The sequence below is a fragment of the Setaria viridis genome, chromosome 1 (assembly GCF_005286985.2).
Source record: "Setaria viridis chromosome 1, Setaria_viridis_v4.0, whole genome shotgun sequence".
NCBI classification, from domain to species: Eukaryota; Viridiplantae; Streptophyta; class Magnoliopsida; order Poales; family Poaceae; genus Setaria; species Setaria viridis.
In genome coordinates this window covers 7,108,773-7,128,907 of record NC_048263.2, presented here as the reverse complement: position 1 = coordinate 7,128,907, position 20,135 = coordinate 7,108,773, and the positions used below count along the sequence as shown (strand labels likewise).

The 20,135-nt window shown below is 48.6% G+C and overlaps 2 protein-coding genes across 2 annotated transcripts; one reads left to right on the top strand and one right to left on the bottom strand.

Annotated features, from left to right (window-relative positions):
- The first annotated feature begins 8,882 nt into the window (after positions 1-8,882).
- Positions 8,883-11,160, top strand: LOC117845527 (uncharacterized). Its single transcript, XM_034726590.2, has one exon. The coding sequence runs from the start codon at positions 10,262-10,264 to the stop codon at positions 10,799-10,801; it is 540 nt and encodes a 179-aa protein (XP_034582481.2). The 5' UTR covers positions 8,883-10,261; the 3' UTR covers positions 10,802-11,160.
- Positions 11,161-17,053: 5,893 nt separating this feature from the next.
- Positions 17,054-20,062, bottom strand: LOC117858599 (CBL-interacting protein kinase 26). Its single transcript, XM_034741702.2, has 2 exons — positions 19,841-20,062; positions 17,054-19,231 (listed from the first exon to the last, which is right to left on the bottom strand). The coding sequence occupies exon 2, from the start codon at positions 18,900-18,902 to the stop codon at positions 17,511-17,513; it is 1,392 nt and encodes a 463-aa protein (XP_034597593.1). The 5' UTR covers positions 18,903-19,231; positions 19,841-20,062; the 3' UTR covers positions 17,054-17,510.
- Between the last annotated feature and the right edge of the window lie 73 nt (positions 20,063-20,135).

Below are 20,135 nucleotides of genomic sequence, written 5' to 3'. Positions count from 1 at the left end.
TAGCATATAAAGCAAGGGGATCGAGCGCCAAGTAAGCTGTTAGCAAATAAAGCAAAAATAATATCGAACACGACACACAATTTTTACGTGCCTCGCGGAAAAAAACCACGGGATCCAATCAACGATCTTCAATATAATAAGAGAGTTATAACACAGTAAATACAATGAATCTTTTTCTCTTCCCATATGGCTTGACTGCAGTTAATTACGGAGACAAATTTGCTAATCACATAACCTAAACCGTGAGCCCTCCAAGCGTCCCCACAAGATACGCGTTAGAATTCGGATCATATCCAATGTACCAATATACTAGGCGCGGTACTCCCCACGAATTGGTTATGACTACGATAGAGAAATGGCCTCATCAGTTAAGTACTTGGTTGAATAGCTAGAGTGCAAAACACATATGAACGTTGTTGTAGATTCCGTCATACTCCTAGCTTGTCTTGTAACTTTTTTTTCCCTTCTCTCCTTCCATCTCTCCTTTTTGGTTTCATGCCAAGGTTTCAGCATTTTTCTTTTTAATCGAAGAATACAATTGTCCTCCTCCGACGATCTCACTTACAGTGCACTAATAATGTGATCACTAGTTCACTACACAGTTCTCTTTTAAGCATCACCTTTAGTTCCCATGTACAAGGAAGTTTAAAATCTTACCAACAAAAAGGTTGTTTGAAGGGATCTCATTCTCTTGTTCTTCTATCAAATGTTCTTCTTTTTCCCCCGGTACTCAGGTTTAAATAACTGTGAATTTCTTTTTTCTACACATCTCACAAGATTTTCCATCAAATTTGCAAGCCTTTCAGAATTGGCCACACGTAAATTGGTTACAAAACATGCCATTGTATCCTTCCCCGCATTCCTTTTCTTTCTTTTTCATATGGCCCCTGATCTCACGGAATTCCATTCCCGCTCAATCCAAACCAAGCATTCGGATCTACACCAACTCGTTGCCTGGTCACCCTCACCCACCCCTCTATGTGGCGCTTTCATGTTTCATCTTGTGGAGGTGGAGGGAGCTCAGCTCAGGGTGCATGCCAACGACACGCATTTAAGAGAAAATGGATGGCCAATCTTGCTCGAATTATTGGAGCCTAATCCCGTGAGCACCATTAGCCTATAAGCCGAGTGACAAGAGAATATGAGATGGCATAGAAAGGAGAGAATATACGGTACGGCATTGCATGAAAATCATATGAGACGTGTGAATTTGATGGCAAATTCTGAAATCTTCTTCTCTAGCTACCGCAGCTTGCATTTTTCAGTAGGAAGATCAATTATTTTTTTAGCTAAATATAAAGATCAATTACATTTATGATCTTTTTTTTCTTTCTTTGTTTCTTAAGTTCTGGGTTGTAAGACTTTTTCCTATTCCTTTTATCAATATATAATCAGTAGAGGACATATCCCCTCTTGTTCCATAAAAAAAGAGAGACGAGACACATCCGGATAAGAATCCACAGCTGCTCAAGTCATACGTGGACAAGATAGCACATAGGCATTCACATTTTTTTTTCTTCATCTTCTCACCTTTTATGGATATAATTGAAGTCCCTTTTCTGTTCACTTTCCCTTTTCTCTCCTTTCCTTAGTATTTAAATTCCTTTCTTTTTCTTGTTCACGTTCTCTTTTCAAGATTCTTTCACGCTAAACCAGGTAGGCCAACCTAAAAGAGAAACTAGGTTGATCCATGGCTTCCATGATGCGAAGAAGCGAAGCACTCCAAACTCTGTGCGCCAGTTTCAAGATAAAACTCCGCTGCAAAACAGCGCACAGTTCTCAGCAAAATTGATGTTAGCACCGCATCAGGATTCAACAAAACTTCAAGCAAAAGAGCTGATTAACCTTCCCGATCTGGGACTTTGAACTACTTGCAAGTAGCAACCCTCACACAAAAAAAGACCAAAAGGGAAAGCATGTAGCGTCGGAAAACTGAATTTCACAGGCACAACCAGGCAAATTTAAGATTACAGGGGTATAATCTGCTTCTCCAAATTTAAATCACACCTAGAAACACCACTCAGACTTGGTATATTTTACAGAAAGCTTACTAGCCATAGCTTCCAGCAGTTGACACCCAAACTGACCGACGCGACGAGCAGTCTGAGCAAACAGCAAGAGGCCGGTGCAAGACAAGGGAGCAACTAGTACTAGCTAGTACCATGGTACAAATTTACAATACAGTCCGGCCATGGTACAAATTTACAATACAGTCCGGCCATGGTACACGGCCGGCCGGCCGGAGCCGAGCCGCCGCCGCAAACACTCGCCGGAGCGCCACGAGAGGTTGCCGGATAAGCGGATCGGATACATCGATCACTTGGGTCCCCAGAGCAGGAGGTGCATCACCTTGGCCCTCTTGCCGTTGCCGCCCGCCGCGGCGGCGTGGTCGCCGCCGTGCCACCCCGGCTGCTGCTGCTGCTGCCTCAGCTCCCTCCCCGGCACGGCGGCGTCGCGCGCCATCAGCGCGCGGCGGAGGGCGGCGAACTCCGGCCACCTGCTCTCGCGGCTGCCGCTGCTCATGGCTGCTGGCTGCTGCTACGCCACCGCAGCTCTAGCTAGCAGTCTAGCACCGTAAGCACGCCACGCGCGCCTCTCTCGATCGGGTTCTCGCTTCTGTCACCAGCACACCATGACGTTACAGCCACCAAGCTGGCCAGTTATATAGAGCGGCGAAGCTCGAGTAGTCTAGTAGCGAGACGAGACGTGACAGGTCTCCTCCGGTGCCGCAGCTGCGGATAAGCGACAAAAAAAAAATATCGTGCCGCGCGATCGACGAGTGGCCGCCGATCGAGCAGCCGGAAATATCGTGCCCGATTTTTTCCCCCTCACTCCCGTCGCGTGTCCCGGCCATCGGCGTCACGGCGCGGCGACGAAGTCCTCGAAAGCTCGGTGCGGCGCCGTCGCCTGGTCGGAGGTGGTCAGGCCGTCCGGATCGAATAATTTAATCAGTGATCAGTGAGCGACCGATCGGCGGCGCGGCACAAGCCGTGGGTTGTCCGGTCACTGATGGGGCTGTGGGAGTGGATCGCTGCCGCCGGGTGGTCGCGGTCGGGGACTGGGAGAGGGAGGGGGCATTCATGTGCGTGGGGCTCGGGAAAACGAGGGTTCCAGACTGCTCCGGAACGGGAGGAGCGGTGGCTGGCCGGGCGCGCGCGGCAGGTTTGGAAGAAAGAAGATGCGTGTGAAGGTGTGGCGTGAGACCGGGCTCGTGGTCAGGAAGTCCCTCTCGCGCGCTCTGCGGTGGAACCGGGACAGGAACTACACATGGCCACATGGGGGCGGCAGACTTTTATGCATTTCGAAGCTCAGATTGAGAGGGTCACGACCGAGGGGATCGGATGACTCGCAGACCAACTGCTTCGACCGATGCCCACAACGAGAAAGGAAGTCGAAGCATTGGTTTGCACGTTGCATGAGCCGATGGTTGAGTGACAATTTTTGGCATACAAGAAACTAAAGCTCCAATGCTATGCAGGATAAATCTTTTCGGCCCGTGGACTCGACGGACAACGGGCAATATACTATATGTGTGTGTGACACTCAGGTGAGCTGCACCAATGATAGTCGTGCATACAAGCCTATCTCGTATTACTTGTAATGACCGTATACTGTGATTGCTCTTAGCCATGGAACTGCATTAAATGTTCAAGGGCTATACCATGCCACCATCGTGTTGGTCCCTTCTTGAGATAGCAGTTATATGATGTATCGCTAGGAAAATTTTGATCTAGGAATTAGCATGTATCATTAGGAAGATTTTAAGGATCCAAGTGGTGCGGCAGCGAAGGTACTTCTTCATTCAATGGTCCAAACTCCGGGTGGCAAGAGGGTCCAAACCCTTAAAGGTACTATTTATTTATATGGTGGCAAGAGGCGGGTGGTTTTACGCCAACTCGAGGGGTTCAACATAGAGGCCTGAGGTTCAAATTTCGCGCAAGAGAATCTGCCACCAAATCCACATGTCACATAAGATTTTGCCGTGAATTCGTTTCCGGAACATGCATCCGTAGGGTATATTCTCTCCCTTTTATTCCATCTCCTATTCTCTTGTGTCACTTGGCTTAGGCTAAGGCCTCCTCCAATGGTTAGTCACTTGGCTTAGGTTAAGGCCTCCTCCAATGGTTAAAGTTAAGTGCTAGTGCTAGCTTATACGCCTAAGAGATAGTATAAGAGATATGTCCCCAATAATTAGAGTCAAGCACCAGCTCTTATGCCTATATAGCCTCACGCGTTAGTCCACAAGATTTAGGGATGTGTGTATGAGACTCTCTTGAACAAGAGATAGCTCTTCTTTCTTTCTCTTCCACATGGTAAAAATCTGATGTGGCATACTTATGAGCTGGCTGAGTTGGCTGAGTTGGTGCTCACGGGATTAGGCTCCAATAATTCGAGCAAGATTGGCCATCCATTTTCTCTTAAATGCGTGTCGTTGGCATGCACCCTGAGCTGAGCTCCCTCCACCTCCACATGATGAAACATGAAAGCGCCACATAGAGGGGTGGGTGAGGCCGTGAGGGTGACCAGGCAACGAGTCGGTGTAGATCCGAATGCTTGGTTTGGATTGAGCGGGAATGGAATTCCGTGAGAGCAGGGGCCATATGAAAAAGAAAGAAAAGGAATACGGGGAAGGATACAATGGCATGTTTTTGAACCAATTTTCGTGTGGCCAATTCTGAAAGGCTTGCAAATTTGATGGAAAATCTTGTGAGATGTGTAGGAAAAAGAAATCCACGGCTATTTAAACCTGAGTACCCGGGGGGAAAAAAGAAGAACATTTGATAGAAGAACAAGAGAATGAGATCCCTTCAAACAGCCTTTTTGGTGGTAAGATTTTAAACTTCCTTGTACATGGGAACTAAAGGTGATGCTTAAAAGAGAACTGTACGTGTAGTGAACTATTGATCACATTATTAGTGCACTATAAGCGAGATCGTCGGAGGAGGACAATTGTATTCTTCGATTAAAAGGAAAAATGCTGAAACCTTGGCATGAAACCAAAAAGGAGAGAAGAAAAAAATTACAAGACACACTAGGAGTATGATGGAATCTACAGCAACGTTCATATGTGTTCTGCACTCTAGCTATTCAGCCAAGTACTTAACTGATGAGGCTTCAATTGGATATGATCCGAATTCTGATGCGTATCTTGTGGGGACGCTTGGAGGGTTCACGGTTTGGGTTGTGTGATTAGCAAATTTATCTCCGTAATTTACTGCAGTCAATTTAGTCTACCTTATATGTACATCTTGGAAGCCGCACAGGAAGAGAAAAAGATTCATTGTATTTAGTGTGTTATAACTCTCTTATTATAGTGAAGATCGCCGATTGAACCTCGTGATTTTTTCCCGCGAGGCACGTAAAAATCGTGTGTCGTGTTCGATATTATTTTTGCTTTATTTGCTAACAGCTTACTTGGCGCTCAATCCCCTTGCTTTATATGCTAACATCTTACTTGGCGCTCGATCCTTTGGGGACATCGATCACCAGCTAGCTCATCTACAGCGCTATCCTATTCCTCATCTCGGCTGGTGTCGATGACGAACTTCCTCCAGATGAGCTAGCTGAGCGCCAAGTAACTGGGTTAGTTGACGGGGGCGGCGTAAGCCGCCGAGCTCTGAGACTGCTCGGCGCCATGGCACGGCAGCCCTGCAGGTCTACGGCGGCCTGCAGGTCTACGGCGGCCTGCAGGACGAACCTGTTCTGCCGGCGAGCATGCCTGTCCAGATCACACCGAGCGAGAACGCCGCGCCGGCGCGCCGCCGAGATCGGCGACACCCCACGCGATCGATCGCTTGGATCTCTCACTGATCGATCACTTGATTATTACTTGATCCGGACGACCTGACCGCCTCCGACCAGGCGACGCCGCACCGAGCTTTTCTCAGACTTGAATCGCCCGCGCCGTGACGCCGAGGGCCGAGACACGCGACGGAAGTGAGGGGAAAAAATCGGGCAAGACCACGTACGTCAACAAGATATTTCCGGCCGCTCGACCGGCGGCCACTCGTCGATCGCGCGGCACTTTTTTTTTTTTTTTGCTGTCTCTTATCCACAGCTGCGGCACCGGAGATCCGTCACGTCTCGCTATTAGACCTACTCGAGCTTCGCCGCTTTATATAACTGACCAGCTTGGTGTCTGGAGTAGCTGGTGACAGAAGCAAGAACCCGATCGAGAGAGGCGCGTGGCGTGCTAGACTGCTAGTGCTGCGGTGGTGCAGTAGCAGCAGCGGCAGCTAGCAGCTAGCAGCCAGCAGCCATGAGCAGCGGCGCCCGCGAGAGCAGGTGGCCGGAGTTCGCCGCCCTCGGCCGCGCGCTGATGGCGCGCGACGCCTCCGTGCCGGGGCGGGAGCTGCGGCAGCAGCAGCAGCAGCAGCCGGGGTGCCGCGGCGACCACGCCGCCGCGGCGGGCGGCAACGGCAAGAGGGCCAAGGTGATGCACCTCCTGCTCTGGGGACCCAAGTGATCGATGTATCCAGTATCCACTTATCCGGCAACCTCTCGTGGCGCTCCGGCGAGTGTTTCCGGCGGGTCGGCTCCGGCCGGCCGCCGGCGGCCGGAGTGTTCTGTACCAAAGAACTAGTACTACTTGTACGTAATTGCTGCTTGATGTCTTGCACCACCTCTTGCTGTTTGCTCAGGCTGCTCGTCGCGTCGATCTGTTTGGGTGTCGGCTGCTGGAAGCTACCATAGCTAATAAGCTTCCTGTAAAACATACCAAGTCTGAGTGGTGTTTCTAGGTGTGGTTTTAATTTGAAGCAGCAGATTATACCCCTGTAATCTTAAATTCGCCTGCTTGTGCTGTGAAATTTTTTTTTCCTACGCCTCTGTGTAGGCGTCAAATAATTCTTTGTCCCCGACGGAAAACCGAGATCTGTCAGGTTTCCAACTAGAATTATAGGTCAATTTTCTACCGAGGGTCACCGATGTATATCAGAGCCTAATAACCTAAGTCACGTCATATTAACCGGTATATATATCAGAGCTTAATACCTAAGGCGTGAGGAAGGACTGGGTTAGATGCATCCTAGAGTCGAACAGTTGAGTTTAGAATCATTTAAACCCCTCCAAGGCCCTAAGGCCCCTAATGCAAGGTAATCAATACCAGGCTCTCTTTGCCCTGAAAATGTTAGTACTTGCTTAAGACTAAAATATATATATATATAAAAACTAATTAATTTTGTAATTCTTGGCTTTGCCCGGGCGTGTTTGGATTGTGCCCTCATCTGCTCGCCACGCCTGATTTCCGCATGTGTTTGTTCATGCCGAGCTTGCGGCATGCCGCGCCTCCGCAAACGCTCCCTATTTGAGACCCCGTCCGGAGAAAGAGACGTCACGTCTAATGTTTAGATGCTAATTAGAAATATTAAATATAGATTAATTATAAAATCATTTGTGAATATTAAATATAGGTTAATTATAAAATCAATTGCACAAATGAAGTCTAATTCGTGAGACGAATCTATTAAGTCTAATTAGTCCATGATGATGCAATAGTAAATATATGATAATCATGGATTAATTAGGCTTAATAGATTTATCTCGTGAATTAGTCACGGCTTATCCAATTAATTTTATAATTAGTTCACATTTAGTCCTTCTAACTGCTATCAAATATTTGACAAATATTCGATGTGATCCGAATAAAAATTAGTTCATGGATCCAAACACCTCATTTGCGTGCAGTTTTCTCGCTGAAAGTTCGGCGGTCGTTTTCTTCGCCGAAGCTACTTTCAGCGGTCGTTTTCTTCGCCGAAGCTAGGCTTGGCAGCCTTTGGTCAAGAGCCAAACATGGCCTAAAACTTCAGAGTTTCCTTCTAAAACAAGAGCAAAATGTAGTAGATGCGAATACATTGAGCTCACTCATCAATCACTCTCACAATACGCTTCACCACTACAAAATCAATGGAGAAGAAGAACGGCAAGGAAAAAAATTTCTGCCAAAGCATTTTTGCAGTATCTCATTTGTCACTGTCAGCTACACAAGTTCCTCACATGCCATAGAGACATCATAGCAAATGACTTATTGTATTATACAATGGCAAAAAAAAAAGAATTGGCACCTCACAAAAAAAATAAAGAATTGCCAAGAGAAAAATTAAGAGCGTACATGCATGTTGGGCTTTTGGGGAGGCAACTCGAGCGGCACCCCAACGTCTGCCCGTCGCCACCCCCTCCCAGCTTTCTCTCTACCTTGCCGCTGTCGGAGCAGGGTATCGGAAGCATGTGTGCCTGCTAGGAAGGCGACAGCGGGGGCTTCTCTCGCCGGTCGGGTAGTTCCCGCCCGGGTCAATGACACGGTGGCGTCGGCCATGGAGGAGGCCGCCACGACCTGAGCCGGCAGATCCGGTGTCCCGAGGGACCAGATCCGCGAGGAGCGGCTGTCGGCAGGGCTCCTGGTGGAGGGAGCGATGCGGGGGCCGTGGTGCTGCGAGCGCAGGCGCGACGGAGCATGGTCGGGGGCCTGTGCAGCCTCTCTGTGAGGCGCAGGACGCGCCGGAGGTGGCAAGCTAGCCTGGCGGAGGAGGAGGGGCGGAGGAGGCGCGGCAGCCGGCGGCACGGAGGAGGCGCAGAGGACCGCTGGAGCGGTGTGTTGTGCGGTGGCGGCGACGTGTCCGCAGCTGCCGCACGGTGCAGCGCCGCCGGCGAACAAGACAACCGTGAGGACGAGGACGTCGAGCCCAGGAGGAGGAGACACGGAGGAGGCGCCGAAGGAGGAGATACGTAGGAGGTACGGCGGCCAGTGGCGGCCCGTGGAGAATAGCGGCGCGGCAGAGGCGCCGGCGCGAAGGACGGCGGTGCCGGCGTGGAGGAGGCGCTGCGCGCGGGGCGGCGTAGGGCGCGGTGTGGAGGTGGTGCCGGAGCGAAGGATAGTGGCACGGAGGAGGCGCTGCGCACAGACCACGCGCGGGGCGGCGTAGGGTACGGGGTGAGGAGAAGGATTGCCGGCAAGCGAGCAGAGGTGGAGGTACGACAGCGTGGTGTGAGGAGGCGCGGAGGCGACATCGCCCCGGATGGACTGCGGTGACTGTAGCCGGGAGTGCCGAGCTGTGAGCGTGCAGGGGTTGGGATGCTCCAGGCGAAAGTCCTCGTCGGCGTTATTGCTGGTGGAGATGACAGCGGCGTCATAGGGTGTCGTTTTTCCTGTTGGGAGAGTCATTTCTGAGCTACAACCCTACTACACGGGGTCCTCTGGGTGAAAATCCTCTCCAGATTCTGGATGAGCGACGGCGGCGCCATTGACGTCGTGCCCTCCTTGCAGGCGTCGTCTCTAAAGACCCATCTCGTTCTGTGGCATTCCTGATCCATTAGTTATGGACGGCCGCAGTGGCGACAATTCTGCTGCGTAGCAAGCTGGACGGGTGTTGCTGAGGTCATGTGGAGGTGATCGCAGTTATAGCGGCAGCCAGAGGTTGTCGCATGGTGTTCAGTTTTGGCCATTTGCGGCGAACCACGGTGGCTAGCGTTGCTTGGCAACAGTCAATGTGGCGTGGAACTGTGTCGGTGGACGGCGCTTGCGGCAACGGCATCGTGGGACAATTAGGCTTACAGCGGACCGCGGCAGGTTGCTCGGCTTGGATGGGCTACCCGGTGCGATACATCATCGGAAGACGGCGCAAACGACTTCTCTGACTTGCTGTCATAGCGGCGGATGCTTTTGCGCGAATGAAGCAACGAGGCGAAGTCGATCTATGACGCCGGCTTGGCTGATTGACGAAGATCTTGTGGAGCGGGGCAATATTGCTCACTACTCTGACAACGACAAAAGAAATGGATATGTGACGTGGAGTACCATGACGGGCGTGGCGAGGCTCCCGCGCATGGTGTTTCTTTGAGGCGACGAGAGTGAGGTGGAGTCCATGGCAAGGCCCCACGCATTGTGTTATCACGGTGGCAACTGCAAGGCAGCCTGCGAGAGGTCCGGATTCGATAGTATCACTCTGTCAGGTGAAGTGTGGTGTTGCAGCGGCACTGTAGCGGAGGGTCCCGCATGGCAGTGGCCTTCTCGGTGCGGTGCGGTGCAGTTTGTTTCTATCGGTTCCTATCGACGTCGGGCTACGCCTTGAGTTTCGGCGAACTATGAGCGTGGATGTTGGGGGTGCCGCCGTGGCGAGTGGAGTGGTGAGGCCACGTTGATGTCCCAATCCAACTGGGCGAGTTGTTTTTTTTTTCTTTCTTGCCTCTTTCCAATTTGAAACTCTTTCTTTTTTAATATAATCTGCAGTTTATCCGTTTAAAAAAATGTTGGGCTTTTGGCGACATGCATGCACCATGCCACTATGCCACCGGTGGCACCGCCCTGGTTCCTTGGAAACGGAGGGAGCGCCTCCCATTGGAGTCCAAAACCGGCGACTCGCGCTCCCTGTTTTCGCCTCCGCCCACCTCCGTTTCTCCGCCGGTTTGCCGCCGGGCCACGTATAAAACGCCCCTCCCGCTTGTCACACGCCGAGATCCCGGACAGGACAAGTACTACACTTCACTACTTCAGTACAGTACTAGCCAGAAGGCACCGATCGAGATGGCGGCAGCGGCGGCGGCGGGCGGGAAGGCGCCGTCGCTGGTGGTGGCGGCGAGCATGGGCGCGGTGGAGGCGCTCAAGGACCAGGCGGGCCTGTGCCGCTGGGACTACGCGCTGCGCTCGCTCTACCACCGCGCCGCCGCGCCCCGGATCCACGCCCTGTCCGCCGCGCTCTCGGACTCCACGGCCGGGCTGCCCCGGGCTGGCGCGGGCCGGGCGGCGGCGGCGGCGGACGTGAGGATGAACAAGGCCTACCACCTCGTGTGCTGGGGCCCCAACTGATCAGCAGCATCGACGACGCTGACCTCACCGACCGCTTCTCGTTCCTCTGTAGCTTTGTTCTTGGTTTCTCCATCTCATGTATTGCTCCCACCCATCATCGATCTATCCATCCGTGTGCGTCGGCAGATGAGAGGGCGATGTGATCATGTGAATGCTCATCGTTTGGGTTTAGGAGCCGTAGGATAAATTCCAGAAATTTCATTACTAGTATCGTGGGACTTCGACTTGGATCGTTCCTGTGCATTCTGCTCTCTCTAAAAATGTACGCATTGCCGAACGGATCGAGCTGAAACTAGAGCAGAACGCAAACGTTCATGGACTGACAAGAGTGCGAATTCAGAAGGAAAGAACAAACCAGATCTTGCTTTGTTTCCCACGCGTTATCATTTCCTTCGCCTAACTCTATGAAATCGTCGAACGTATTCCCAAGAAGAATCTGCGTGTCACCGAAACCAAATCGCAAGAAAACAAAAGAGAGAGTGTGCAGAACAAACATTGGATTCAGATGGATTCAGATGTGCTGGTTTTGGTAATTACCGGAGATTTGCAACAAACAGCCAGCACCAACTGCTAGACAGGTTGGTTTGCCTTTACCGGCGACCGGTACCTGATGGTTGATTGAGGCGGGACAGAGGTATGCCTTTGAATTTTGATGAAGCGTGCTCGGTACCTGATGGTTGATGGACACCTACACGGCTACGGGGATCGCCGTCGCCGGCCAGAGAAAGCAAATGCGTAATTGAGTGCAGCGCCGGTGAGCCGGCGGCCGGCGGCGGCGACCGGCTCATCAACGCTGCACTCAATGATGCCTTTGCGTCTCTTCTCTTCTCTTCTCTTCTCCTGGATTTACTTATCTGCTGATCGGATCCCTCCACTCCGTGATCCATGCCGGCACAGGTCACGCTTCCAGGTTCCAATCGCGTGCGGCAAGGGAATATAACGTGTGCTCGGAGGAGCATCGATGTGTACTGCAGACTCCAAACTTGGCCGAGTTCAGGAGGCAGGTCTCCCTAATCTGTACTGCTACCAACCTTGTACTACTGCTGCTACTGCCATCTCCTTCGAATGGAAAAGGTTAGCGACTAGCCCGGCAGGTGTACTGCACTACTGCTACAAATAAACTGTACTGCATGATGCATTCTCACAGCGTCAGAAATGTCAGATGGCAGTACATGCTGCCGCATGATGTCATCACACGCTGTCCTTGTCGATCGTGCACTGATTGTCTAATGTACTACTACTCCTTGATTGGGATCGGTGCAACAGCCAGCAAGTTCAGGGCGTTTTCAGCAAGTATGAATTCGGCTGGGTTGAGCAGCCAGAGGAGTGTAGTGTTTGGTTTGGGAGCAGAATGGGACGGCCATCCCGTCCTCTGTTTGTCTCGGGAGTGTGGGGATGGAGCGATCCCTAAGAGCGAATATTCGCGCTAGATTTGCGATGGCTCGATCCCGCAAAATTGAGCGGACCGAGCCATCCCACTTCGACGGCGTCGTGCGCCTTGACTCAGGGCGACTGGGTGGCGTGAGAGTGGCGGACCGAAGTGTGGAAGGCACATATCGAGGCTCGAGTGGCGCGCCGGTGGTGCCTGGGTGACGCGGTGATGGAGCTTGGACGGTGGGGGAGGTCGAAGGTCGGGCGGCACAGGTGGCGGCGTCGAGCGGTAGGGAAGGTCGAAGCCCGGTGGCACAGAGGTTGGCGGAGCTCTGCGGCATGCGAGACGACGGAGCCCGGCGGTGTGGGGGACGGTGGAGCTTGGCGCGGATCGATCCACGAGCGGCACAGGGGTTAGCGAAGCTCGGCGGCACGCGGGATGGCGGAGCCCAGCGACATGGGGGAGGAAGGAGCCCAGCGACGTTGGGGGCGGCGTGGAGCCCTGCGGCGTGGGGGACGGCAGAGCTCGACACGGATCGAGGCCCTGAGCGGGGAAGCCGGAGCTCCGGCGATGGGTGGAAGGAGGAGGGAGGAGAAGGTGAGGTGGCCTACAGGCGGACCCCACATGACGGTGGTTAACATGTGCCTATTCCATCCTATACCTCCAACCAAACTAGGAACGTTCCATCCCTCCAAGCAAACACATACCATAGAACCGTCCCATTCTGAAAATCAGGAATGGAACCATTCTATCCTACCTGGCTCTCCAACCAAACGCTACCTAAGCAAGCTCAATTGATTGTTGCCATCAGATTCAGATTGTAGCACGGCAGCATCACCAAAACGTCTCAACCAGAAAGGCCACCGGTTCCAACGGTTCCAAAGCTTCAGAGCACAAATCAACGATATTGTAATCTGAGTTCTCAACACTTCAAATCACAAAGCTTCAAACGCTCCTGGCATCGCTGTGAGCGCATGACAAAATCAAGGAAAAATATTCGGAGTCCCTTTTCATGGTTTTGTCTCTCTTCTCATCTGACAATGCCACTAGGGAAAGCAATAAGGAGAGAAACATTCAGCGATACCTGGCTATACACATAACGTATCAATACGGAAATCGTTTCCTTTGGATGAAGCATCGCAATGATATAATCAAATACGAAGCTTTTTATACCATACGCTATATGATTATGATAAACGTCCAAAATAAGAAATTGACGGCACGTATAGCCAAATGACCCTAGTGGGAAAGCCCCAACAGTATCGATTGGAAACCCCCTTAGTACCGGTTTCGCAACCGGTATTGGTAGTTCGGTATTAAAGGGGGGCTTTTAGTACCGGTTGAAATAACCGTTACTAAATGGATCCACATTAAGTACCGGTTGGTGCTCCCACACGGTATTAAAGGGGTGACACATTAGTACCGATTGGTGCTCCCAACCGGTACTAAAGGTCCTCACGGGACCACCCTGAGGAACTAGCCGTTAAACCCGGTACTAATATTCATGCAATCGGTACTGAGCCTCAGGACGGATGCTCAGTTTTCCAGTAGTGTGATGACCCCAAATCATATTTTCTAAATTCCAACATGCATTTTTGTTATATAATATGGTCCCCATCTAGAATCATGCACATATGTTTTCTCATGCTACGAAGATGTCAAGATGCTAAGATGTTAAATCTACCGCATTCATTGGCTACATCAACCATCCATGGTTAAATGTTGCAGTGGTTATGTTACACTCTGAAATTTTTTGATTTTAAGAGGTGATTAGAAAGAATAATTAAACAATAATTTTCTCATCATTTTAAAACTTTTTCCAACATTTATTTTCTTTATGGGTAATTTAGTATAGGAAAAAAATTGGTTGTTTTCCTGAATTAAATAAAGTGGTTCTTCGTGTGTTGCATTCACGCTGATGTATTCTGGTGTTTCATGAGTGCAAAAGTTTCAAAAATGCGTTTAGACGATGTCCAGACCCTTCTAAGAATTTTCTAGCTTTTTCTAAAATTTATTCTCAATTTCCTAGAGCTAAATCTATTTGTTAGAATGCTCTAGAACTCTTTTCACAAGCTTCAAGTATTTTATTTGGATTCCTCATTCCCAAACTATCTCTAGGATTTTTCTTGGAATTTTTAGAATTTTTTTGAATATTTTTCGTGCTTTAAAAATATTTTCAAGAATTTTCTGAATTTGTTTTTGCACTAAAAAGTAATTTCAGAAATAATCTAATCTATCCTATCTCTTTGGGCTAAGCCTGCAAAGCCTGACCCAGCCAGCCCGCTGAGGCCCATTTGGGCCAAATGCCTCAACGTCCCTAGCGCAGCACGCCGCCACCGGCGGCCGACCGGCCTTGGCGTGCGCGCCAAGCCCTGGCCGCCCCACACCCCTATAAAACGCGCCACCCGACCCCTACACGCCCCTGTCATCCTCACCCGGCCACCACCTCGCTACCTTGCGTAGCGCCGCCGCCTCTAAAAGCAGCCGGAGCCGAGCGCCGCCGAAGCTCGCCCGCCGTTGCCTGCCAGAGCAAGTCAACACCACCACGAGCTCCGCAAGGCCAAGCCGCACACCCGCCGCCGCTCGTCGTCGTCAACTCGCCGCCCAAAGCGCTAGGACCACCCGATCACTGTCTGCTGGTCGCCGCTGGCCAAATTTTCGGTCGGATTCCGCTTGTCTCCGCCGCTGGTGAGCAACGAGGAGATGCCCTCGACTTCCTCTCTCGTTTCCCCTCCTCACCTTGGTCCCCAGCTCGCCGAAGTGCCGACAAGCCGGCCGCCCAGAGCTGTTGCAGACTTAGGGAAGAAGAAGACCCCGTTTTGCAAATAGATCCTCGAAAAAATCTATAATTATTCACCTTTCTTTTGTGTCTTCTGAGTTTCACAAAAAGCCTCCTGGAAAGTTTAGGTTCCACAAGCCAGTCCAACCCAAGCACTAACAGATCTAATCCTAGGCTTTGACCTAACACCGAGCACTATTCCATGTGTCTTGCCAATCTTCTCTGCTAGCCCCTGAGATCTATAGTTAATCCTATTTAGGTTCTTAGAAAACCTTGTTTAATCCATAGATTCCACGTTTTAACTCCATTTAACCTCGTTCTTATTGCATTAGATTCATATCAATTTAAATTACGTATTAGAAGCAATGTTGATTATAATCTCTATTTTGTAGTTTATTTAAAATATTAATATGATTAAATACTTATATACTTGCTTTTCTAATTAAAATCTAATTAGAGTTCAACCTCGTGTTTTCATAACTAATATAAATTTGGTAAATGTTTATTTAAACAACTCTTCCAATTAAAAGCTAATTAGAGATATACCTCGATTTTTCATAAATTAAACTTAATTTGATTAATGTTTATTTAGTTTGTTTTATAAATAAAAGTTGCATAAGTTATATCTCGGGTTTTCATAATTAAATGTTAATTTAACTAATATGAATATAAATATGTTTTTGAATTATTAGTTTAACCCGAATCATAAAGTTATACGCTTTGATGTTTTTACATGTTGCTTCTAAAATCAAATGTTTAATTTGTTTAAAATTGTACTTGAATATTTATAAATAAAAAATTGGACTAAGCTTTACATCGTTTTTCATATGTAAATATGACTTGATTAATTCCAACTAAGGGTATTTCCAAAATATCTTTACATTGTTTTTCTCAACTAAAATAAATGAAGCATGTAGCTCTTATATTTTCTTTTATAATTCAAATCGCTCGATAGCTGTGCCTTTTCAACCTTAGTTCCATTTTAATTGTTTCATGCGTCCTTGCGATCCTAGAATCGAGTCCTTTCCTTTAGTACGTTCTTTTAAAGCTTTTCTTTAATTGGTGGATCGTTCTTAGTTGTACTTATTTGTTTGCTTATATGTTTGTGCCGGTGATTACTTCGAGTAGAAGGATCCCTGTTCGGAAAATTTGAAGAGTTTCAAGAGAGTAAGAGTTGAAGAGTAGTAAGATTAACTTTTCATTGGAGAAAAACAAGTGTCCCTAACCATCCTGCTATCTATACTTATTTTACAAGAATACCATGTGTTAATTGGAACATGGAGCGACCACCTAGAAAAATAGTGCATTCACAAGGACTACATGGCTCTAGTCTTGGCTAATTAATTAGAAACTCTAGTTTGAAGCAATCTTACCGAAAGGGCAAGAGGGGCGGCGGCAGATGGGGTATAACCCGTCCCTCAGACTTATTTGCTCTATGGTAGCTTCGCAGTCTTGAGAGAGTATATGCTCTGCTACTGATCCGGAAACCTTAGCGAGCTACTTCTTATCAGGTACTTCTTATCAGGGAATCTTTATAAAAGCCTCGTAGCGTCCCTATGCATTCACACCTCGATAGTGTGATGAGTGCCTGATTAGCACAGCATGGTTGGGTCTAAAGTTCTTCTGAACTTTTCCGCAATTTGTGGTTAAAGATGTACAACCTCTGCATAGTATAAAACTGATATATCAGCCGTGCTCACGGTCAAGAGCGGCCTAAACCCTCACATGATTATCATAAACTTTGAAGATGGACTTAAATCATTATTCTGATTATTTCTTGTGGCCTTTCTGATCTGAGTACCAACCATAAGTGTACTCACCCTTGCTTACCGCTGCTTAGAAGAGGAAGGTGCGTGAAGTTTTCTGAAGATGATGCTAAGTTCTAGACGTACGCAGCCCCTAGTCGACTGCCTGTGAAGTTTGAAGCCTACGTTTCTAGGATTAAGCTGTATATCTCTGATAGACTCGTAAGTCATAATTTATATTCCTTTACGTGATATTATTACTATTATTCACTGATGATGTCACTATATATATAAATGTAGATCCTAGCATACATATAGGTAGCACTTGGTTTTGTTTTAAAACCGGGTGTGACAAGTTACATGCAAAGATCTCTTTATGATTAATCAACTTTTATGCTGACACCGAGTAACAAAATTCTGTAGTCCAAACAAGTTTTCAAAATTGAAGCCAGGTATAGTGATTCTACATTTGTAACAAAGGTGGCATATACAAGAAACAAAGGGATTCGAGGGAGATACGTAGAAGGGAAAATGCCAAATGGTAGGCAATGTAGAGCCTAGAACAGGGTAACCTGAATATCCAATCACATGTATGTCGATGAATCATCACTCTGGCCATTGGAGGTAGTCCTGCAGCTGATGCCGTGGTAATCTGACGAGGCTTAGTTTAAACTTGTTGTGTGGTTCATGTGGCAGCAACAGTGGTCCGAGAGTACATTTAGCCTTGTGACTGCAACGATGGTTGCAGCTTGTCCTCTGCATTTTGTCATTTTGCGCTATCAAAGAGCTCCACAATCAGTCCTGTTGGTGTGGCTACTGCTGTGGTGGGCCTGGTGGCAAAGGTGACTGCTGCTGCTCTCCTTGCATAATTTGCTCTTGCTGCTGGTGCCGATCGCTTTGCCATGCCCAGACCATATCCTTCAGTGCAGGCCTTATTTCATCTTTCACGAGCTTTTTATACTCTATTGTGTCCCCATTGGTCTTCTTCAACTCAACTAAAAGGAAAGAAGGAGCAAGCTCAAAAATCTCTGCATCGAGCTCAAGAAATCCCTTTATTCCTTCCTTTGGCGCAGCCAGTTTCAAGACCCCATTATCTTTCTTCTTAATTTTGAGCTTTAACCGCTCAGCCAGTTCATGTAGCTTAGCAAATACTGTTTCTGCTGGCTGCCTAGTGGTAAATCTCTCTTCCTTCCGGCCATATTTTTCTTCAAATAAATTGGACAGGTCAAATCCAGTCGAAAGGGAAATGATATCAAATGCATTCATGTTAGGGAGGTTTTGTAACACTTGATTTTCCTCCGAATTACTGCATTCTCTTGAGTTAGAGGTTGTGGCTTCACCATTACACACCTTGTCTCTTGCTGTGTCGTGCTTCACCTTTGGAGGGTTTAACTCAAAGGGTTTCCTGTACCAAGTGCTTCTCTTTATCCTTGAAATAGGTATTCTAGTACTTGGATCTGGATCAAGCATTCTAAAAAGCAGGTCCTTCAGTTCAACAGAAAAGGAACGAGGGCATCTGTACTCTGCTTTCGAAATCTTCCTATACAGCTCAATAAGATTTGGGTCATGGAACGGAAGGTAACCAGCCACAAGCACAAAAAGAATTACTCCACAAGACCATATGTCAGCCTTTGAGCCATCGTAGCCTCTCCTACTAAGCACTTCAGGAGCAACGTAAGCTGGAGTTCCACAAGTGGTATGGAGGAGGCCATCTTGTCGCTTGGATTCAGCTAAGGCACTTAGACCGAAATCTGAGACTTTTAGGTTGTCATTATCATCTAGGAGTAGGTTTTCTGGCTTCAGATCACGATGGTAAACACCTCGGCTGTGGCAGTACTCCACCGCACTGATCAATTGGTGGAAATACCTCCTAGCAACATCCTCACTGAACTTTCCCTTGGATATTTTGTTGAACAGCTCACCACCTTTAGCATACTCCAAAACGAAGTAAATCTTGCTCTTGCTAGCCATTACTTCAAAAAGTTGCAGAACATTTGGATGTCTTACCAGTCTCATTATTGAAATCTCCCTCTTTATCTGCACTATCAGCCCAACCCTCGTGACCTTGTCCTTATCAATTATCTTTATTGCAACAGCCTGCCCGCTAGTTAGGTTTCGAGCATAATATACCTTGGCAAAGTTTCCTTGTCCTAACTGCCTCCCAATTTCATAACGGTCCATCAAAATATTTCTCCTCTCGTCCATTATATCAGTCTATATATAGAGTGAGAGAGAAACAAATAGGGTATACCAGGTCCACAGTGCCCTGCCTTTACAACGGTCTATTTATATAGAAGGGTAGATGGGAACAAACAATATTCACCAAGATCGTGGGATTCGTGGCTTACTGACGTACAAGATAGAAAATCTTTGACCTTCTGCGCCCCAAAACATGGAGAAAATTGCACCAGTATGCAGTCACTGCTCTAATGACAACTCAATAGGATCACTTAGGATAAACTGACAAAGCTTTCTGGTTCCCTGTTACACAATTTTGCTCCCAAGATAAATGATTTCTGCTGTGACAGTGGAAACTGCATGGAGGGAGAAAAAAAAAATCTAATCAGCGCAAACATGTGAGGCAAGAGCAATCAATAACTAGAAACTCAATGGAGATCAGCAGGTGCTACAAACGTCAAGGTGGATTCGGACTCTACAAGTGTGCTAAGTTAGTTCTCCCAGACTCCCAGGAATCATTTCCCTATTTCATTGTGATTTCGGATGTCCACCCAGCAATATTGGCAAGAGTGGAAGACATCCTTTACTCCTTACCCTATGTCAGCTAAATCATAGTCTAAAATGAGGCGTACCACATGACACTGCTAAGATTTGAGGTTGCTCCAACGGTGATACCAGCACAAGATACTGAAATTCAGGCACCAGAATCCGACATCGGAGCAAAATCACATTAGCAAGCTGCAAGCATCATCGAGCAGGCCAGCACAAAATTCTCCTCCCACTCAGCGCCAAATCAGAAAGCATTCCGAAACCTAGTTCACCGCAGCAGTAAGCAACAACCTACCGGAGGTCCTAACTTAACCACAGCGCGGTACAGTTACGCCCTTAAACAACCAGGAACATTCCAAGAAGCAGATCTCCTCATTTACGCAACCAAGAGTAGAAACTAGCAACGCAATCATCACCTGCTAAGACCCGGGGCGCGCAGAGGGACGGATCCCGGGAGTCTCCAACCCCAAGCGAGGACGCTCGATCTTGCTCGAGGATCGAATCGAAGCCGGCGCAGCAACTCCCCCCCCGCTCTGAGCCTTTGACCCTTGGAAAGAGCCGTCCTTTTCTTTTTGTTCGGCTTCTGTTCTGTTCTTCTTCTGTGGCAGCAACATCGCATCTCCTTCCGCGTCCTCTCACATGCGCAGATGAGCTGATGGCACGTCCAGCACGCACGGCCCTGTCAGTAGGCCCGACATGCTCACCGGCCCA

Bases quoted from the DNA above. Each gene is read 5' to 3' on its own strand.
- LOC117845527 (XM_034726590.2), top strand. From the start codon at position 10,262: ATGCATGCACCATGCCACTATGCCACCGGTGGCACCGCCCTGGTTCCT.
- LOC117858599 (XM_034741702.2), bottom strand. From the start codon at position 18,902: ATGGACGAGAGGAGAAATATTTTGATGGACCGTTATGAAATTGGGAGG.